The following is a 23,774-nucleotide window of genomic DNA, read 5'->3' as shown; positions in this document are numbered from 1 at the left end:
CCTTTGAGGGAGAAGTGTTTATTAGCCTCATTTTACATGAGCAAGTATAAAGAGGGACATCAAGATGGAGTTGAATCCTTGACTGGCCACTTTATACTACTTGTGTTTCACTGGGCAATTAATCTCTTGAAACTCCAGATTCCTCTTTAAGCATGGGGAACAGGACAACTATTTTATAAAGTTATTAGAAATAGTAAATGAGAATATGGTAAAGGAGCCTAATACACACTAGGTGCTTGATTTTTAAGACTATTTAGAATATGGACTGTTGCTGAATCCAACAATTTAGGTTATCTCTCTCCTAAGGGAGATGGGGCCTTGCATCACAGATGTGAGAATCCCTGTTACTGGGCAGGTACCAGGAAAAGTGTGACATCAAAAGAACAAAAATCAGTAGGAACAGTGGTCTGGACATTCACATTTAAATACACAGTGGAGGCCCAGGGAACTACCCAACGCTAGCTGTGGCTCACATGGTGACCTGTGATTCTAGATTCTGACAAAGATTCTAGATTCTGTCTGCCTCTCTTTTCGTTTGTGACTTTGGGGTTTGAGGAGGTCAAGCGACTTTTCCAAAGTAGAACTCAACAGTGGTCTGCATCTCAGATATGCTCAACCAACGTGTTGTAGCGTTATCAATTTTGAAGTACTTCTTGGATTCTTCTTGCATAAAAAATTCCTATGGGTACAATAAATAGGTTGCAAGGGCTCCAGTAAGATGACAATGCAGCAGATAACAGGGACCTGGGGAGTTTCCTTTGGCAACAGATTCAAATATATTTTTGCAGACATTGATTAATGAAGCTTCTTCTCCCCTCTGGGGAGCAGATACCACTGTTTTTCTGCAGGTGGTTAGAAAGGTGGGAACCCTGGGACAGAGAGGTTCAAGCCATATCTCCCCCACAGGAACATCAAGAGATTTGAGCTCAGTCTTCTGTGTGTCCCAGGTGTTACTCACAGATGCTCCCCAGAAGGATCTAACAAGTACTTTTCCAGGCCAAAGCTGGAATCTCCCTGACCCCAAAGAAACACACATCACCTTACCGTTGTGGCTGAAATACTGCTCATATTTATTAAAAAGGCAGAACATAATGCATCTGTAGGGATCACCAGGTTCCACAGTTCTCAAAACACTAGCTGTAAATCACCCTTAGGCTTGTCACTCCCTTGGGTGGAAGCCAAATGCTTTAATGAAATGGCCCCAGAAAGACTAAACTATTGTATTGTACTATGAAGGATACAGCTAATAAAGGAGCAGCAGAAGCTTGGAAATGAAGCAAAAACTGCCATTCTATCCAGTCCAGAGTACAGACATCTCCCTTTGAGCAGCAGCCTCAAGTAACACAGGTCCATCCTCCCAACCAGCTGCCAGAGCCAAAAAATGTGGTTTTCCTAAAGGAAGTAGAAGGGAATCTGACCATATAATTGCCATTTCCGGTGGACAGGACAACATAATCAGGTGCTGCAATGTCTGGAGTGGTCTGGGGGCAGATTTCCTGATGAGGAACCTGAAAGTTCTATCTGGAACAGCAAAAGGGACTTGGAGATCTGCAGCTTCATGAGAAGGTAGTCACAAGATGACCACTTGGTTGCCTTCTTAAGAACCCAACTGCCACTGGACAAAATGTACCTAAATTAATGGCTCAGCTGTTCTATATGTGGATAGTCTTCTTACTGGTAGTACTGTCTTTACAGGTTTCTTTCCAAACAGGGTGAAGTGCTCTGAGGTCATGTACAAAACCTGATATGCTGACAGGAGGCCTCATGTGCAGACATTACTGGTGGGCAGTCCTGGTGGGTGGAAGGTGTTTGCATACAGAAGCAGAGACTGGAATGCCTGGAACCCTGTCTGGTATTTCCACCATAGGCATATTTGCCACAAGCATTTTCACTGCATAACTCATTGGGCAGAAGGTAATTTGGCCATAAAAGATAAACTAACAAAAAATACAAGAGGGACCTTACTAATTTCTTCATTATGTCCTTTCTAAGAGAAGTATCTGTTTTCCAAAATCCTAGGATGCATGTTTGTAACTGAGCTTTGTATTACATTATGAAAGCTGTCTACATGACTGTTCATTCTTAGCATAATGATACATGGCTGGTGATAGACATTCAGAAGTTCTATGGGACAGAAAAAAATGTAAAGCATTTGAGTTTTTATAACTGATAAGCTATTATTTTGTATTACAGTATGGTATGCAATCTGGCCTTAGTCTTATTTCACACTCCCCGTTACTGTATTTTCTATCAAGTTGATATATGGAGTTATCATCCATTGTTTTAAAACCACTATGTAGACTGGTCATAGACTACTAGGAGGGCTAAGCTTCATGTAATATAAAAATGGAACTTAGTTTGCTTTCATGTCTCTATTGACAGTTATTTTCTCTCTGAGAACAAAATTACCTTACAGCCAATTTAGTTAGGTGGTGAAAATGCTTGCATCAAGCCTCTGTAGAACCGCCTGGAACAAGCTCTTTGGGTGCCTGGTTGGGAATGAGGCAAGGTCACTTGATTCCAATAGGTAAGGAGGTATCTTTGCAGAAGTTAACAGTGTACTGGGTCAACTCACCTCAAATTCAGAGCAGCTGGAAGGAATTAATGAGCCAACAGTAAGTTTGCATTTAGCAGGGGCTGAGATACTGTGCAGTCTCTTGCAACTCAGCAACACGGTTTGATAAAACATGACCAGTCCACAAAGGCAATACCTCCTTTAGATTAAAGTGACCCATAGCTATCCTCTTTAACTCTGGGTAACTGGTCTTGGAAATCAGGTATAATTCACTCTTGTGTTCAATTACTCCCCTCTCCCCACTGCACTATTATGAGCTGTGCTTCAGCTGGCTGAAGTAGGGACACCTTGCACATGGTTATTTAGACATCCATGGGTGCTTTGCAAGGTTGCCATCCACATACCAAAAGTTCCAAGACTTGCTGCAGATCCCTTCTCAAAACTAATGATGGTCCTGGAGCTCAGAGCTGGAGGTCTCACAGCCTCTTCTGCAATAAGGCTGAACCCCTTGATTCTTGTACATCTAGAGATTCTAAAATATTCTTTCCCCCAGACTTTCCAGTGTGCTCCTGAAAGCTGCAGACAGACCCTAGGCAAGCACATGACATTCCAGGATCGTGCTGCCTCTGGACTTGTAAGCATTGGGTCTGGGAGTGAGGCAGGGAGGGGAAGGAGCCCAGCAACTAAGAAAATAACAAAACTTGCCCCTTCAAGTAACTAGACACTACCAAATGCATATTTAAAACATCTACAAGACTTTTTGACCTATGTGCACATTAAAACCTACCATTACTTTACAATCCCTGGCAAGAGGCAACATGTTCCAGCAGAGCCAGGCAAGACCACTACTCAAGCGCTGTTACCCCCGCAGGTATGTGGCACCTGGTGGCTCCTGCCCCAGGGCATTAATGTGTGGGAGGGCACCTGCTGCAGCTGCTAACTTCTCACTGAGCTTCTGGTTCACCAGCTCCAGGTGTCGACCATTCTTCCGTGCCTGCCTTAAGGACCTCTTGACCTTCTTCACCCGATCCCGAAGCTGCTTGTTCCGCTTCTCCAGAGTGGCCACCTTCTGCTGCAGCTTCTTGACATGGTCCTCCTCCTCAAACAGAGCCTTCTGCACTGATGAACACATGAGCTGTAGGGGAAAATGCCATGGGAGAGGCAGGTGAGTTTCATAAAACCTCCCTAGAGCAATTTCCCTGGGTGCTATTAAGTACCCAACAACACAGACTCTGACAGCCAATGGCTCCAGCCCCAGGAAGAGGACAACCCTCAAGTGCCCTTCTTGTTTCACCCTGTGAGCCCTGCCCTCCCAGCAAACACAAAGGACCCTCTCTGTATTTCCATAGTTTAATTTTTAAAAGCTATTGCATGGTTTGTCTTTTTACATGTTTACCAACTTGTGTACTACTGATTCCCTGAGGGGGTTGATGAGCCTTCACTTTTTTCTGATTCGGCAATTTTGCCTATTAAATTCTAACCTGAGTTTAAAACATTTTCCAGGGGAGCTGGAGTGTGAGGATCAGCCAAGAGGGCCTTCAAGGTATTTCTACTTATAGGGCTTATTTCTACTTATAGGGCTAAGCATCAAATACTCCCACTCTGCAAACTGTTTTGGTCATGGCTTGAAGGAAGGGGCACTTTTTAAAACGGAGTTTTTCTTTCTTAACAAAGCCACCCTGGTTCTTTTGGTTGTTGTGGTTTTATGGTTTTTGTTTTGTTTTGTTTTTACAGAAAACAAAGATATTCTAAATTTTGTTACGCCAATAAACTAATAAGCAAAAGACCAGGCCCCAAAACAAAAATATACAAAGTGGGGCATCGGGCTAGCTCAGCTGGTAGAGCATGTGACTCTTGATCTTGGGGTTGTGGGTTCGAGCACCACATGGGTGTAGAGATTAATTTTAAAATATCTTTATTTAAAAAATTCACAAAGAATTGGGATAGTTCACTGGAAAGGAAGCATAAAGATACATGCAAATGAGGAGTATAATGAATTGCTGTTTTTCAGACTGACAAAGTCAAAAAGTTAATTATTGGAGAGACAGGCACTCTTAAACTGTGGATAGAGTATAAACCGCTATAAAAAGTGATTTGGCTTTATCTACCAAAATGAAAACTGCATATACCCCATGACCTAGTCATTTGGAACTTCACCCCACTGTAATATTCCCACTTGTACAAACATATACCTACAACAAATAATACTGTCCTAAGGTGAAAAGTGACATTAGCATCATAGCAGCCTAAGATATCCCTTGTTTTTGTCCCCCAACCCAACAATAAGTGAGCATCCATACTAACGTTAGTGCCTTGAGAGACCTATGGGATCCAGCGTCATATGCCAGGGATTCAGGAGGAGTCTGGGCCACTCATGTATCAGAGAGACCTCATTCCTACCTAGGAACCAGTTCCAGGGTCTCTCGGTCAGAAGAACTCAATAGATTTCTCCAAAGACGACATAAATACAGCCAATAGGTATATGCAACAGTGCTAAATGTCACTACTCATTGGAGAAATGAAAATTCATACCACAATTATCACTCCCTACTTATTAGAAGAGCTATACCAAAAGACAGAAGATAGGCTTCCAGTTCAAGATAGTGACATAAGCAATTCAGTAATATGGCTGGATACAAAATCAATGCACAGAAATCAGTTGCTTTCTTATATACTAACAATTTAACTGTAGGAAAGAGAATTAGAGAATCAATTCCATTTGCAAACTATAAAAGTTGCTACCTGAAGTTCTGCTTTCCAATCAGCATGAATCCAGATGCTGACTGAGATCCTCCCCTTTGAGACAGTGAAAGGTCTTGGCACAACCTCCACTTCTCGAAGCCACTAAAAATAAAGTAGGCTGCTTGGACAGTCACAGGGGTTGAGAGACAGCCAAGAGCTAATAAGCCAGAGGAGAATGGGAGATGTGGCTCTTTTATCTAATGCACAGAAATCAATACAGAGAATAGATCAAAATGAAGAAACAGAGGAATATGTTCCAAACAAAAGAACAAGATAAAACCCCAGAAAAAGATCTTAATGAAATGGAGATAAGTGATGTACCTGGCAAGGAGTTCAAAATAATAGTGATAAAGATGTCCACTCAATTCAGGAGAATAACACATGAACCAAGTGAAAAATTCAACAAATATAGAAGAAAGTACCTAATAAAAGAGAGCTGAAGAACACAATAACTGAAGAGAAAAATACTACAGAGGGCTTAAACAGCACATTTGAAAACACAGAAAAAAATGATCCATGAATTCAAAGGACAGGGCAGTGTAACTTATCCAGTCAGAACAGCAAAAAGAAAAAAAAGATTAAAAAATAGTGAAGATAGCTAATGGAACTTTGGGGACCCCATAATGTGAATGTTGGTCTGCTTGATGTTGTCCCCTAAGAAGAACAGAGAAAGAGGTAGAAAATGTATTTAAAGAATAATGACTGAAAACTTCTCTAACCTGGAGAAATAGGCATGCAGATCTAGGATGGCCAGAATATTAAACAGCATATGAAATAAGATGAACCCAAAGAGATTAGCACTGAGCTACACTGTGATCAAATTGTCAAAGACAGGAGAGAATCTTAAAAACAGGAAAAAAAAAAAAACCTTACATACAAGGGAACCCCTACACACACACACACAAGACCATCAGATTCTTCAGAAATTTTCTAGGCCCATAGAGACTTGCATGATGTATACAGGAATACCTGGTTTTGTTGTGCTTCATAAATACTGCATTTTCTGTCAATTGAAGATCTGTGGCAATTTGCTGAGCAAGTCTATTGGTGCTATTTTTCCAACATTTTTTCACTTTGGTAATTCTGTGTCACAGTTTGGTGACTTTTGAACTATTTCAAACTTTTCCATTATATGTCCTGGTGACCTCGGATCTTTGACGTTACTTTTATTTGTTTCATATACACATAAGAAGGCAAATTTAAATGTATGTGTTTTGACTGCTCCACCAAATGGGGGGCCATTCCCCCCATCTCTTTCCCTCACTCTGGGTCTCCCTGTTCCCTAAGACAAAACAATAGTGAAATTAGGCCAGTTTATAAGCCTACAATGGCCTCTAAGTGGATAGTGAAAGGAAGAGTCATATACCTCGCACTTAAATCAAAAGCTAGAAATAATTAAGCTCAGTGAGGAAGGCATGGCAAAATCTGAAGAGTATTATGCCTCCATCAGAAAGGATGAATACCCAACTTTTATAGCAACATGGACGGGACTGGAAGAGATTATGCTGAGTGAAATAAGTCAAGCATAGAGAGTCAATTATCATATGGTTTCACTTATTTGTGGAGCATAACAAATAGCATGGAGGACATGGGGAGTTAGGAGAAGGCAGTTGGGGGAAATTGGAAGGGGAGGTGAACAATGAGAGACTATGGACTCTGAAAAACAATCTGAAGGGTTTGAAGAGGTGGGGGGGGGGGGGGTTGGGGGAACCAGGTGGTGGGTATTAGAGAGGGCACGGATTACATGGAGCACTGGTTGTGGTACAAAAACAATGAATACTGTTATGCTGAAAATAAATTTAAAAGAATTATTAAAAAAAAAATCTGAAACAGTCTGAAATCTAAACCCCTTATACCCAATAGTTAGCCAAGCTGTGAATGCAAAGGGAAAGTTCTTGAAGAAAATTAAAGGTGCTACTCCAGTCAACACAAATGATAAGAAAGAAAAACAGGTTTTTGGCTGATGTGGAGAAAGTTTTAGTCGTCTGGAGAAAAAAAAAAAATCAAACCAGCTACAGAAGAAGAGTGTGAACTTAGCAGAGGCTGGTTCATGAGGTTTAAGGATGACACCATCTCCATAACATCAAAGTACAAGGTGAAGCACAAAGTGAAGATGTAGAAGCTGCAGCAAGTTCTCCAGATCTACCTGAGATAATTAATAAAGGCGGCTATACTAAATAAGAGATTTTTAATGGGGATGAAATAGCCTTCTATTGGAAAAAGATGCCATCTAGGGCTTTCATTGCTAGCGAGGAGAAGTTAATGCCTGGCTTCAAAACTTCAAAGGAGGGAGCCTGGGTGGCTCAGTGGGTTAAGGCCTCTGCCTTCAGCTCAGGTCATGATCCCAGGGTCCTGGGATCGAGCCCCATATCGGGCTCTCTGCCCGGCAGGAAGCCTGCTTCCTCCTCTCTCTCTCTCTGCCTGCCTCTCTGCCTACTTGTGATCTCTGTCTGTCAAATAAATAAATAAAATCTTAAAAAAAAAAAAAAACTTCAAAGGACTGGCTGACTCCTGTTAAAGGCTAATGCAGCTGGTGACTTTCAGTTGGAGCCGATGCTCATTTACCATTCTGAAAATCTTATGGCCCTTAGATATTATGTTAAATCTACTCTGTGTTCTATAAATAAAACAAAAAAGCAAGCTGAACACACATGCATTTACAACATGGTTTACTGAAGATTTTAAGCCCACTGAGACTTGCTCAGAAAAAAAAAAATTCTTTCAAGATATTACTGCTCATTGACAATGTAGCTGGTTACCCAAAAGCTCTGAGGGAGATGTACAATGAGATTAATGTTTTCATGTCTGCTAAAACAATATCCATCTGCAGCCCATGGAGCAAGGAGTCACTTCATATTTCAAGTCTACTTATCTAAAAACTATACTTTATAAGGCTATAGTTGCCACAGAGAGTGATTCCTCTGATAATCTGGGCAAAATAAAAACTATTGTAGATGCCATTAAGAACATCATCATTGATGGAAAAATGTCATAAATCAACATTAACAGGAGTTTGGAAAAAAAGTTTATTCCAAACCTCATGGATGACTTTAAAGGGTTCAAAACTTTAGTGGAGGAAGTCCCTGCAGATGAGGTGGAAGTAGAAAAGAACTAGAATTAGAAACAATGAATTTTGGAACACTGCTTCAAAAACTAATTATTTTTATGGTGACTAACATAACACAATAAAAAATGTAAAAAAAAAAAGTGTAGCCTAAAGATTGGACAGAATTGTTACAAAGTCATGATAAAACTTGAACAGATGAGGAGTTACTTCTTACGGACAAAGGAAGTGGTTTCTTGAGATGAAATCTACTCCTGATGAGGATATTATCAAGATTGTTGAAATGAAAATAAATGACTTAGAATATTACATAAACTTAGTTGATAAACAGCAGGGTTTGAGAGGATTGATTGCAATTTTGACAAGGAAGTTCTACTACAGGTGAAATACTATCAAACAGCATTACATGCTACAGAGGAATGAAAAGAAGAGTCAGTCACTCTGGCAAAGTTCATTGTCATCTTAAAGAAATTGCCCCAGTCACCTCACCCTTTCAAAACTACCACCCTAATCAGTTAGTAGCCATTAGTGATTACTACTCCCTGCAAGTTCAGGTGATGTTTGGCAATTTTTAGCAAAGTATTTTTAAATTAAGGTATATAGATAGAAAGATATAGATATAATACTATTGTGCACTTAACAGACCACAATATAATGTAAACATAACTTTTCTATATACTGGGAAACAAAAAAAAACACCCATTTTACTTCCTTTATTGTAACATTCATTTTATTGTGGTAGTCTGCAACAGAACCCACAATACCCCAGAGGTATACCTATAAAGAGTGGAAAGAAAAAAAACTGCCAACCAAGAATACCCTACCCAGCAAAACTTTCCTTCAGAATTGAAAGAGAATATTTTCCAGACAAGCAAAAGCACAAGGAATTCATCACCGCTAGACCCACCTTTCAAGAAATATTAAAGGTCGTTCTTTAAGCTGGAAAAAAAAAAGCAGGTAAGAATATATAAAAGTATAAATCTCACTGGTACAGATAAATATAAACTAAAATTCAAAATCAAGTTAAGTTTGGGAGTGGGTTAATCACTTATAAAGCCTGTATAAAGGTTAAAAAACAAAAGTGGTAAAAATAACTATACACATATTTGTTAATGGATTAAAATGATGTTGTAAATTTTGACATCAAAAACAAAATAGAAGTGGAGGGTTAAAGTATAGAGATTTAGAATGTTTTCAAAAATTAGTTCTTATGATCTTTAAGACACTGTTTTAAGTTGTTTTATATAGACTTCATGGTAACTACAGTACAAAAACCTATAGTAGATACATAAATGTCTCTAAGCATACCACTACAGAATATCATCAAATAACAAAGAGCAATAGAAAAAAAAAGGAATAAGAAAGCAACTGACTCTGTTGCTTTCTTAACACTATCAATGAAAATATAGAAAGGGAAATTAGAGAATTGATTCCATTTACTATAGCACCAAAACCATAAGATACCTTGGAATAAACCTAACCAAACAGGTAAAGGATCTTTACTCAAGGAACTACAGAATACTCATGAAACAAATTGAAGAAGACACAAAAAGATGGAAGACCATTCCGTGCTCATGGATCAGAACAATAAACATTGTTAAATGTCTATACTGGCCAGAGTAATCTATACTTTCAATGCCATCCCAATAAAAATTCCACAGGCATTTTTCAAAGTGCTGGAACAAATAATTTTAAAATTTGTATGGAACCAGAAAAGACCCCAAATTGCTAAGGAAAGATTGAAAAAGAAAAACAAGCATGAGGGCATCATGTTGCCTGATTTCAAGCTTTACTACAAAGCTATGATCACCAAGACAACATGGTACTGGCACAAAAAAAGACACCTATACCAGTGAAACAGAGTAGAGAGTCCAGATATGGACCCACAGCTCTATGGTCAAATAATCTTCGACAAAGCAGGAAAAAATATACAGTGGAAAAAGGACAGTCTCTTCAATAAATGGTGCTGGTAAAATTAGACAGCTATGTATAGAAGAATGAAACTTGACCATTCTCTTACACAATACACAAAGATAAACTTGAAATGGATAAAAGACCTCAACCTGAGGCAGGAATCTATCAAAATCCTAGAGGAGAACATAGGCAGTAACCTCTTCGACATCAGCCATAGCAACTTCTTTCAAGACATGTCTCCAAAGGCAAAGGAAACAAAAGCAAAAATGAATTTTGGGACTTTGTCAAGATAAGCACAGCAAAGGAAAGAGTCAACAAAACAAAGAGGCAACCCACGGAAATAGAAGATATTCGCAAATGACGCTACAGATAAAGGGCTGATATCCAAGATCTATAAAGAACTCCTCCAACTCAACTAAACAGATAATCACGTCAAAAAATGGGCAGAAGACATGAACAGACACTTCTCCAAAGAAGACATACAAATGGCTAACAGACAATGAAAAAAATGTTCATCATCATTAGCCATCAGGGAAATTCAAATCAAAACCACATTGAGATACCACCTTGCACCAGTTAGGATGGCCAAAATTAACAAGACAGTAAACAACATGTGTTGGAAAGGGCATGGAGAAAGGGGAACCTTCTTACACTGTTGGTGGGAATGCAAGTTGGTGCAGCCACTTTGGAAAACAGTGTGGAGATTCCTTAAGAAATTAAAAATAGAGCTACCCTATGACCCTGCAATTTCATTACTGGGTATTTACCCTAAAGATACAGATGCAGTGAAAAGAAGGGTCATCTGTACCCCAATGTTCATAGCAGTAATGGCCACAATTGCCAAACTGCGGAAAGAGCCAAGATGCCCTTCAACAGACAAGTGGGTCTGGAGAAGATTATGCTGAGTGAAATAAATCAAGAAGAGCAAGTCAATTATCATATGGTTTCACTTACTTGTGAAGCATAAGAAATAACATGGAGGACATTAGGAAAAGGAAAGGAAAAGTGAATTGAGGGAAATTGGAGGGAGAGATGAACCATGAGAGACTGTGGACTCTGAGAAACAAATGAAGGTTTTGGAAGGGGGGGGGGTGGGAGGATGGGTGAGACCGGTGGTGGGGATTTTTTTTTTTTTACTATAATTTTATTTTTCAGTGTTCCAAGATTCATTGTTTATGCACCACACACAGTGCTCCATGCAATATGTGCCTGGTGGTGGGTATTAAGGAGGGCATATATTGCATGGAGCACTGGGTGTGGTGTATAAACAAAGAATCTTAAAACAGTGAAATAATTAAATTTAAAAAAGAAAAATAAAGGAATAGAGGAATTACAAAACAACCAGCAAACCATTAACAAAATAGCAATAAGTACATATCTATCAATTATTAAATGTAAATGGCCTATATGTTCGAATCAAAAGGAATGGTTTAATGGATCAAATACATAACCCATCTATGTGCTGTGCTGCCTACAAAAGACTCACTTCAGCTTTGAGAACACACAGACAAAAGTGAAAAGATGGAAAATGATGCCCATGTAAGTGGAAACTAATGGAAAAATGGGTAACTACATGGTTATCAGAAAAATAGACTTTAAGAGAAAGGCAATAATAAACATAGATCATGATATAATGATAAAGGAATCAATTCATCAAAGGGATATAATGTCTGCAAATATTTATGTACCCTACAGAGGAGCGCCTAAAGAGATAAATAGTCATATAATAATAGGGGTCTTTATTAACCTTCCATCAAAAATTAATAGACTAGGGGCGCCTGGGTGGCTCAGTGGGTTAAAGCCTCTGCCTTCAGCTCAGGTCATGATCCCAGGGTCCTGGGATCGAGCCCCACATCGGGCTCTCTGCCTACTTGTGATCTCTATCAAATAAATAAATAAAATCTTTTTAAAAAAATCTTTAAAAAAAATGAGTAGACTATGTAGACAGAAAAATAAGGCAACATTGAACTTAAACTGCATGTTAAACCAGATGGACCTAAGCAATATATATAGACCATCTCATCCAGAAACCACAAAATATATATTCTTCTGAAATGCACATAGAACATTCTCCATGATCAACCCTGCATTAAGATTATTTTTTAAAATTTCAGTGTTCAGATTAAACTGCTTTTCTACCCAAAATGATATTAATTACAAGAAAAAATTGGAAAATTCACAAATATGTGGAGATTAAACATGCTGCTGACAAAACAAAAGTAAACATGCTGACCAAAGGTAATCAAAACCAAACCAAACAAAAACATGCCAAAACTTACAGAATGCAGTAAAATCTGAGAAACAAGAAACTTCAAATAAACAACCTAATTTTATACCTCAAGGAACTAAGAAAGGAAGAAAATACAAAGTACAAAGTTAGTGAAAGGAAGGAAATAATAAAGATCAGACCAGAAATCAATGATTTAGAGAATAAAAAGACAACAAAAAAAGATTAGTGAAACAAACAGATCAGTAACCAAAGAGATGTTTCAACTTTTACCACAGAAATTGAACAATGAAAAGATATGGATAAATTCCTTGAAACATAAAACCTACCAAGAGTGATTCATGAGTAAATAGAATATCTGAACAGATTACTGGCAAGGAGATTGAATCAGTTATCTTTAATCACCACCCCGCCCCCAGAAGTCCAGAACCGTATGGCCTCAGTGATGAATTCTACCAAACATTTAAAGAAATATTTATACCACACCTTGTGTAAACCTTGATACTGAATCTGACAAGGACACTACAGAAAACAAATTATAGGTCAATATCCCTGATGAACATTTGTGAAAAAATCCTCAACTTACTAGCAAATTAAATTAAACATAAGATCATATACCACAATCAAATAGGATTTATTCCAAGGATGCAAAGGTGGTTCAACATCTGTAAATCCATCAGTGTGATACATTAATAAAATGAAGGATAAAAACCATATGATCATCTCAACATAGAACTAGAAATTGACAAAATTTAACATCCCTTCATGATTAAAAACTCTCAGTGTTACAAAGGGAATATACCTCAATATAATAAAGGCCATACATGAGAAGCTCATAGCTAACAACACACTCAGTGTTGAAATGCTAAAAGATTTCCCCCAAGATGAGCAACAACACAGGGATGCCCACTCTCACCACTTTTAAGTCCTAACTATAGCAATTAGACAAAAAGAAAAGGCATTCAAATTGGGGTAGAAAAAACTGTCTATTTACAGGGGATATAATAATTACATTTAGAAAACCCTGAAATGCCACAAAAAACCTGTTAGAATAAAAAAGTTCTGTAAAATTTCAGGAGATATTAATTATCAGCTATGTTTCCATGCTCTAATAAACTATCAGAAATAGAAATTAAGAAAACCTATTTACAACTGCACCAAAGGGTACATAAAATCTAGGAATAAATTTAACCAAGGAGGTAAAAGACCTGTACACCAAACCACTATAAAATTAAATTCAGTCCCTATCTAAATTCTAATGAAATTTTTCACAGAAATGGAATAATCATAAAGTTTGTATGTAACCACAAAAGTCTCTGAATAACCAAAACAATTCTAAACAAAGATGGAACAACACATTTCCTAATTGCAAACTGTATCACAAAACAACAGTAGTCAAATAGTATGATACTGGCATAAAAACAGACACACAGATCAATAGAAGAGAGTCCAGAAACAAACCTATGCATATACTATCAATTTACAATAGGGAGAGAAGAATATATAGTAGGGAGAAGACAGTTTCTTCGATAAAGGGTGCTGAGAAACCTGGAGCCCCATCTTACACCATAAACAAAAATTCACTCAAAATGAATTAAAATACTTAGATGAAAAACTTGAAAATAAAAAATTCCTGAAAGAACACAAAGGGTAAGCTCGTAGACACTGGTCTTGGCAATGAATTTTTGGATTTAACACCAAAACAGAAAAGCAACAAAATCAAAAGTAAACAAGTGGGACTCCATCAAACTAAAAAGCTGTACAGCAAAAGAACCATGAACAGAAGGAATAAACCACCTAGACTGGGTAGATGGTGGAGTACAAGGATCCTGAACTCAACTTGCCCCACAAACACACAGAGACAACCACATGTATTGCAACTCTCCCTGAAAAACAGGTAGAGCAGATCCTCCACAGTTAGTTATAGAGAGAAGGCCATACTGAAAGGGGTAAGAAGGAGTACAAATGCAGTCAGGAACTAAAACCCTGGTGCAACCAACCACAAAATTAGGGAATATCACAAGCATGGAAAAGAGAGGGTATCACACTCCACATGGGGGCACTAAGCCCCTGCCCTAGGGACTCACACTAGGAAAACAAATCCCCATAATGTCTGGCATTGAAAGTCAGTGGGGTTTTTTTTTTAATTTTTAATTTTTTATTAACATATAATGTATTATTAGCCCCAGGATAGCCAGCATTCCAACTAACTCAGCCCAAACAGTTTGAAAAGCACCTAGGATGTATGTGAAAAAAATCTGTTGACTAATTTTAAGATGAGGGCCAGAAGTGCAGCAACCTGCAGATTCCTCCGGGAACAAAAGTGCTGACAGGTACTGTTTTTCCCGCCCTTCCCCAGCCTAGGCAGCCTGACACTTGGAGAGAGTTAACACTGGCTGTCACATCTACCTTGCTAGCACTGCAAACCTCACCCCAGCAGGCAGTCCTCCAAAGTGGCTCCTGCACCACCACACCCAGCAGGCAGCTCTGGATGGGACTGGCACCTTTCCAAAGTGACTCCTGCCCTGTGGGGGTTATCTAACACCACACACCAGTATACCCACAACTACTGCAGCCAAGCCTCTCACTGGCTGTGCAGGGAGCAAGCCTTATGCCTCAGTATACTCACAGCTGTCCTAGTATTAAGTCCTAATGGTAAGTACCTAGTGGTAACTCAGGTTAAGTGCCAACCCCACCCACCAGCCAGCCAGCCTCTAAATTGCACATAGGAAGGAACACCTGTACACCAGTGTGCCCATGGCATGTAAAGTAGGTCATTGCAGCCAGCTGAGCTGAGGGCCAACTCCACTTATGAGCTTGCTCACATCAATCATAGTTCAGGCACAACAAGAGCACATATACAGCCCACACAGGGGACACCCCTGGAGCACCTGCTTCTAGTGACCAGAGGGAACAAGACCACAGGGCATTATAGGATCCCATATACTATTCTCAAAACTTTATTTGGCCTACCTAATACAAAAAAGAAGCACAGAGAGACAAAATGAGGAGACAGAGACATGTATCTCAAATTTAAAAAAAAAATCACAGTAAAAGACCAAAATGATTATCTGTTTTTGCGTGTGTTGAGTTTGAGGAATTCTTTATAGATCTTGGATATCAGCCACTGAGATACCACCTTACACCAGTTAGAATGGCCAAAATTAACAAGACAGGAAACAACATGTGTTGGAGAAGATGTGGAGAAAGGGGAACCCTCTTACACTGTTGGTGGGAATGCAAGTTGGTGCAGCCACTTTGGAGAACAGTGTGGAGATTCCTCAAGAAATTAAAAATAGAGCTTCTCTATGACCCTGCAATTGCACTACTGGGTATTTACCCCAAAGATACAGATGTAGTGAAAAGAAGGGCCAATGTTCATAGCAGCAATGGCCACAGTTGCCAAACTGTGGAAAAGACCAAGATGTCCTTCAATGGACGAATGGATAAAGAAGATGTATATACTATGGAGTATTATGCCTCCATCAGAAAGGATGAATACCCAACTTTTTTATCAACATGGACGGGACTGGAAGAGATTATTCTGAGGGAAATAAGTCAAGCAGAGAGAGTCAATTATCATATGGTTTTGCTTATTTGTGAAGCATAAGGAATAACACGGAGGACATGGGGAGATGGAGATGAGAAGGGAGTTGGGGGAAATTGGAGGGGGAAATGAACCATGAGAGACTGGAGACTCTGAGGAACTAAATGAGGGTTTTGGAGGGGAGGGGGCTGGGAGGTTGGGTGAGCCTAGTGGTGGGTATTGTGGAGGGCATGTATTGCATGGAGCACTGGATGTGGTACATAAACAATGAATTCTGGAACACTGAAAAAAAATTAAAGTAAAAAAAAAGAGCAAAATGAAACAGATAAGTAATATGATTGATAAAGATACTCACTGGACTTGAGGGAAAAGTAAATGAACTCAGTGAGAACTTCTACAATGGGACAATATAAAACAGAGCCAAAGAATAAGCTAACGGAATTGAAAAGTACACTAGAAGGAATCAACAAGAGATTAGAGGATGCCGAAGAATGGATCAACTTACTGGAAGATGGAGTAATGGAAAGTAATCAAGCTGAGCAGCCAAAAGATAAAAGTATATTATAGGAGAAGGGAAGATGGCAGCAGGCAGAGGACCCTTAGTTTGCCCCACCCCAAGAATACAACTAGGTAATTATCAAATCATCCTACATACCCCAGAAATAAACCTGAAAACTGGCAGAACAAACTCCATAACTAAAGGTAGAGAAAAGGCCACATTGAAGAAGATGGAAAGTGCAGAGACATGGTTTGGAGAGAGAAACAGATAGTCATCACCATGGACACGGATAAGGGTGAAAGACAGGAGTGCATAGGGGAAATTAATCCCCATAGCAAGTGGCTTAGAAAGTGAGAAAGGCCAAATTTACTGATTTTTGGGAACCCATGGGCTTAAAGTTCGGAGTTTTAAAGGTCATTGGGCTTTGCTTTGAGAGAGCCCAGATTCTGCTCTTGGAGTAAAGACAGGGCAAACAGCCCACAACATATAGCATGGAAACTGATCTGAAGAGCATCTGGGAACACAGTGGGGAGGTTATTTGTACATCTCTGAGTGCATCCCAGAGAGGCAACATTCATAGAGACATCCCTCACAGGGAACAAAGGAACTGGCAGATGCCATTTCCCTCCCTGGTCCCACAGCATAACCACAGGACCACCTGCAGGAATCAATGTAGTGCAGACACTGGCTGGCTACTTTGCTTACACCAAACATCCCCCCACCCACTCCAGTGGAAGTGCCTTCCCAGTCATGACTGCATTAGTCCCAGCATGACAGGCCCTGTTCCCCAGAATCAACCCAACCCTTACCCACACCATGTTTCCTGACCCAGGACTTTGCAGGACATCAGTTCGACAGTGGTGGTGACGAATTTCATTTCACTAGCAGGCCAGAACACAGCTAGTTAAAAATTGCCTCATTCAGTCCAGGGACAAAACATTGCCCACACATAGAGCCTCTGCAGGTGACTGGCTTGAAAGATAAAAGGGCAAGTGCTAAACAACACAGTGCACACAGCACACACTGGAGATACTCCCTGAAGGTAATCCCTGAGGAATAAGGAACACTATATATAGAGCAGGGAGCCTGCTCTCTCCCGACCCGCCTACCTCTCTGCCTACTTGTGATCTCTCTGCAAATAAATAAATAAACCTTTTAAAAAATAAAATAAACACATATCTATCAAAAATTACTTTGAATGTAAATCCTCCGATCAAAAGACAAAGGATGAGAGGAGGGATAAAAAAAATTAAAGACCCATCTATATGCTGTCTACAAGGGACACATTTTAGACCTAAACCCACCCACATATTGAAAGTGAGGGGATGGAGAAATATTTATCATGCAAATGGATGTCAAAAGAAAGCCAGCCTAGCCAATCTTACATCAGACAAAATAGACTATTTTTGTGATCATTTTTAAATTTAAATTCAATTAACCAACAGATAATACATCATTAGTTTCAGATGATAAAACAGATATGTCTCCAAAGGCAAAGGAAATAAAAGCCAAAATAAACTTTTGGGACTTCATCAAAATCAAAAGCTTCTGCACAGCAAAGGAAACAGTCAAGAAAACAAAGAGGCAACCCACGGAATGGGTGAAGATATTTGCAAATGACAGTACAGACAAAAGATTGATATCCAGGATCTATAAAGAACTCCTCAAACTCAACACACACAAAACAGATAATCATATCAAAAAATGGGCAGAAGATATGAACAGACACTTCTCCAACGAAGACATACAAATGGCTATCAGACACATGAAAAAATGTTCATCATCACTAGCCATCAGGAAGATTCAAATTAAAACCACATTGAGATATCACCTTACACCAGTTAGAATGGCCAAAATTAGCAAGACAGGAAACAACATGTGTTGGAGGGGATGTGGAGAAAGGGGAACCCTCGGAGGAGTCAAGATGGCGGAGAAGTAGCAGGCTGAGACTACTTCGGGTAGCGGGAGATCAGCTAAATAGCTTATCTAAAGATTGCAAACACCTACAAATCCAACGGGAGATTGAAGAGAAGAAGAACAGCAATTCTAGAAACAGAAAATCAACCACTATCTGAAAGGTAGGACTGGCGGAGTAGTGAATCCAAAGCGACGGGAAGATAGATCGCGGGGGGAGGGGCCGGCTCCCGGTGAGCGGCGGAGCAACGGAGCACAAAATCGGGACATTTAAAAGTCTGTTCCGCTGAGGGACATTGCTCCAGAGGCTTAACTGGGGTGAAGCCCAGGTGGGGTCAGCGCGGCCTCAGGTCCCGCAGGGTCGCAGAGGATCGGGGGGTGTCTGAGTGTCGCAGAGCTTACCGGCATTAGAACGGGGAAGCCGACTACAGAGACAGAGCTGAGGAGTGACTCTCAGCTCAGGGTTGCCTTGAACCGGTAGCAGGCTCGGACAGCTCGGAGCGCAGCCGGAGGCAGGGTGACAGGAGTCATTGGGCGCTGTTCTCTGAGGGCGCACTGAGGAGTGGGGCCCCGGGCTCTCGGCTCCTCCGGGCCGGAGACCGGGAGGCCGCCATCTTCATTCCCGTCCTCTGGAACTCTACGGAAAGCGCTCAGGGAACAAAAGCTTCCCAAAAGCAAACCCCAGAAACCAGAGCAGATTACTCAGCCCGGCCCCGGGTAAGGGCAGTGCAACTCCGCCTGGGGCAAAGACGCTTGAGAATCACTACAACAGGCCGTTCCCCCAGAAGATCAACGGGAAACCCAGCCAGGACCAAGTTCACCTACCAAGGAGTGCAGTTTCAATACCAAGGAGAGCGTCGGAATTCCAGAGGAGAAGAAAGCAAAGCACGGAACTCATGGCTTTCTCCCCATGATTTTTTAACCTTGCAGTTAATTTAATTTTTTTTCTTTTTCAATTTTTTTTTCTTTTTCTCTTCTTCAGCTAATTTTTTTTAACTTTTACCGTTTTCTTTTTTAACGTTTTTAAATAGATTATCAAATATATATATATATTTCCTCTTTTTATATTTTTTGTTTATCGGCTTTCTTTTTTAATAGTTTCTTTTTTTTTTCTTTCTGAACCCCTTTTTATCCCCTTTCTCCCCCCTCACGATTGGGATCTCTTCTGATTTGGCTAAAGCATATTTTCCTGGGGTTGTTGCCACCCTTTTAGTATTTTACTTGCTCCTTCATATACTCTTATCTGGACAAAATGACAAGGGGGAAAAATTCACAACAAAAAAAAGAACAAGAGGCAGTACCAAAGGCTAGGGACCTAATCAATACAGACATTGGTCAGATATAGACATTGTCAGATATAGAGTTCAGAATGACGATTCTCAAGGTTCTAGCTGGGCGTGAAAAAGGCATGGAAGATATTACAGCAACCCTCTCGGGAGATATAAAAGCCCTTTCTGGAGAAATAAAAGAACTAAAATCTAACCAAGTTGAAATAAAAAAAGCTATTAATGAGGTGCAATCAAAAATGGAGGCTCTCACTGCTAGGATAAATGAGGCAGAAGAAAGAATTAGCGATATAGAAGACCAAATGACAGAGAATAAAGAAGCTGAACAAAAGAGGGACAAACAGCTACTGGACCACGAGGGGAGAATTCGAGAGATAAGTGACACCATAAGACGAAACAACATTAGAATAATTGGGATTCCAGAAGAAGAAGAAAGAGAGAGGGGAGCAGAAGGTATATTGGAGAGAATTATTGGAGAGAATTTCCCCATATGGCAAAGGGAACAAGCATCAAAATCCAGGAGGTTCAGAGAACCCCCCTCAAAATCAATAAGAATAGGTCCACACCCCGTCACCTAATAGTAAAATTGACAAGTCTTAGTGACAAAGAAAATACCCTGAAAGCAGCCTGGGAAAAGAAGTCTGTAATGTACAATGGTAAAAATATTAGATTGGCAGCAGACTTATCCACAGAGACGTGGCAGGCCAGAAAAAGCTGGCATGATATATTCAGAGTACTAAATGAGAAAAAACATGCAGCCAAGAATAATACTATATCCAGCTAGGCTATCATTGAAAATAGAAGGAGAGATTAAAAGCTTCCAGGACAAACAAAAACTGAAAGAATTTGCAAATACCAAACCAGCTCTACAGGAAATATTGAAAGGGGTCCTCTAAGCAAAGAGAGACCCTAAAAGTAGTAGATCAGAAAGAAACAATATACAATAACAGTCACCTTACAGGCAATACAATGGCACTAAATTCATATCTCTCAATACTTACCCTGAATGTTAATGGGTTAAATGCCCCAATCAAAAGACACAGGGTATCAGAATGGATAAAAAAACAAAACCCATCTATGTGTTGCCTACAAGAAACTCATCTTAAACCCGAAGACACCTCCAGGTTTAAAGTGAGGGGGTGGAAAAGAATTTACCATGCTAATGGACATCAGAAGAAAGCAGGAGTGGCAATCCTTATATCAGATCAATTAGATTTTAAGCCAAAGACTATAATAAGAGATGAGGAAGGACACTATATCATACTCAAAGGAACTGTCCAACAAGAAGATCTAACAATTTTAAATATCTATGCCCCTAACGTGGGAGCAGCCAACTATATAAACCAATTAATAACAAAATCAAAGAAACACATCAACAATAATACAATAATAGTAGGGGATTTTAACACTCCCCTCACTGAAATAGACAGATCATCCAAGCAAAACATCAACAAGGAAATCAAGGCCTTCAATGACACACTGGACCAGATGGACATCACAGATATATTCAGAACATTTCATCCCAAAGCAACAGAATACACATTCTTCTCTAGTGCACATGGAACATTCTCCAGAATAGCTCACATTCTTGGTCCTAAATCAAGTCTCAACCGGTATCAAAAGATTGGGATCATTCCCTGCATATTTTCAGACCACAATGCTCTAAAGCTAGAACTCAGTCACAAGAGGAAATTTGGAAAGAACCCAAATACATGGAGACTAAACAGCATCCTTCTAAAGAATGAATGGGTCAACCAGGAAATTAAAGAAGAATTGAAAAAATTTATGGAAACAAATGATAATGAAAACACAGTGGTTCAGAATCTGTGGGACACAACAAAGGCAGTCCTGAGAGGAAAATATATACTGGTACAAGCCTTTCTCAAGAAACAAGAAAGGGCTCAGGTACACAACCTAACCCTACACCTAAAGGAGCTGGAGAAAGAACAAGAAAGAAATCCTAAACACAGCAGGAGAAGAGAAATCATAAAGATCAGAGCAGAAATCAATGAAATAGAAACCAAAAAAACAAAAGAACAAATCAATGAAACTAGGAGCTGGTTCTTTGAAAGAATTAATAAGATTGATAAACCCCTGGCCAGACTTCTCAAAAAGAAAAGAGAGAGGACCCAAATAAATAAAATCATGAATGAAAGAGGAGAGATCACAACGAACACCAAAGAAATACAGACAATTATAAGAACATACTATGAGCAACTCTACGCCAACAAATTTGACAATCTGGAAGAAATGGATGCATTCCTAGAGACATATAAACTACCACAACTGAACCAGGAAGAAATAGAAAGCCTCAACAGACCCATAACCAGTAAGGAGATTGAAACAGTCATCAAAAATCTCCAAACAAACAAAAGCCCAGGGCCAGACGGCTTCCCGGGGGAATTCTACCAAACATTTAAAGAAGAACTAATTCCTATTCTCCTGAAACTGTTCCAAAAAATAGAAATAGAAGGAAAACTTCCAAACTCATTTTATGAGGCCAGCATCACCTTGATCCCAAAACCAGACAAGGATCCCATCAAAAAGAGAACTACAGACCAATATCCTTGATGAACACAGATGCAAAAATTCTCGCCACAATACTAGCCAATAGGATTCAACAGTACATTAAAAGGATTATTCACCACGACCAAGTGGGATTTATTCCAGGGCTGCAAGGTTGGTTCAACATCCGCAAATCAATCAATGTGATACAACACATTAATAAAAGAAAGAACAAGAACCATATGATACTCTCCATAGATGCTGAAAAAGCATTTGACAAAGTACAGCATCCCTTCCTGACCAAAACTCTTCAAAGTGTAGGGATAGACGGCACATACCTCAATATTTTCAAAGCCATCTATGAAAAACCCACTGCAAATATCATTCTCAATGGAGAAAAACTGAAAGCTTTTCCGCTAAGGTCAGGAACATGGCAGGGATGTCCGTTATCACCACTGCTATTCAACATAGTACTAGAAGTCCTAGCCTCAGCAATCAGACAACAAAAGGAAATTAAAGGCATCCAAATCGGCAAAGAAGAAGTCAAACTATCACTCTTTGCAGATGATATGATACACTATGTGGAAAACCCAAAAGACTCCACTCCAAAACTGCTAGAACTTGTACAGGAATTCAGTCAAGTGTCAGGATATAAAATCAATGCACAGAAATCAGTTGCATTTCTCTACACCAACAACAAGACAGAAGAAAGAGAAATTAAGGAGTCCATCCCATTTACAATTGCACCCAAAACTATAAGATACCTAGGAATAAACCTAACCAAAGAGACTAAGAATCTATACACAGAAAACTATAAAGTACTCATGAAAGAAATTGAGGAAGACACAAAGAAATGGAAAAATGTCCCATGCTCCTGGATTGGAAGAATAAATATTGTGAAAATGTCTATGCTACCTAAAGCAATCTACACATTTAATGCAATTCTATCAAAGTACCATCCATTTTTTTCAAAGAAATGGAACAAATAATCCTAAAATTTATATGGAACCAGAAAAGACCTCGAATAGCCAAAGGAATATTGAAAAAGAAAGCCAAAGTTGGTGGCATCACAATTCCGGACTTCAAGCTCTATTACAAAGCTGTCATCATCAAAACAGCATGGTACTGGCACAAAAACAGACACATAGATCAATGGAACAGAATAGAGACCCCAGAAATAGACCCTCAACTCTATGGTCAACTCATCTTCGACAAAGCAGGAAAGAATGTCCAATGGAAAAAAGACAGCCTCTTCAATAAATGGTGTTGGGAAAATTGGACAGCCACATGCAGAAAAATGAAATTGGATCATTTCCTTACACCACACAAGAAAATAGACTCAAAATGGAGGAAGAATCTCAATGTGAGAAAGGAATACATCAAAATCCTTGAGGAGAACACAGGCAGCAACCTCTTCGACCTCAGTCGCAGCAACATCTTCCTAGGAACATCCACAAAGGCAAGGGAAGCAAGGGCAAAAATGAACTATTGGGATTTTATCAAGATCAAAAGCTTTTGCACAGCAAAGGAAACAGTGAACAAAACCAAAAGACAACTGACA

The 23,774-nt window shown here is 39.6% G+C and overlaps 1 protein-coding gene across 1 annotated transcript in view; it reads right to left on the bottom strand.

The window, feature by feature from the left end:
* Positions 1-1,049: 1,049 nt before the first annotated feature.
* Positions 1,050-23,774, bottom strand: part of CCDC3 (coiled-coil domain containing 3) — a 130,610-nt gene continuing 107,885 nt past the window's right edge. The window contains exon 3 of the mRNA XM_047742577.1: positions 1,050-3,650. Within this exon, the coding sequence (XP_047598533.1) occupies positions 3,375-3,650 (276 nt within the window). The 3' untranslated portion in view covers positions 1,050-3,374. The remainder of the gene's footprint in view (positions 3,651-23,774) is intronic.

Source organism: Lutra lutra, chromosome 8 (genome assembly GCF_902655055.1).
Source record: "Lutra lutra chromosome 8, mLutLut1.2, whole genome shotgun sequence".
Taxonomy (NCBI): Eukaryota; Metazoa; Chordata; class Mammalia; order Carnivora; family Mustelidae; genus Lutra; species Lutra lutra.
The sequence above is the reverse complement of the archived record's forward strand: the minus strand, read 5'-3'. Positions and strand labels throughout refer to the sequence as shown.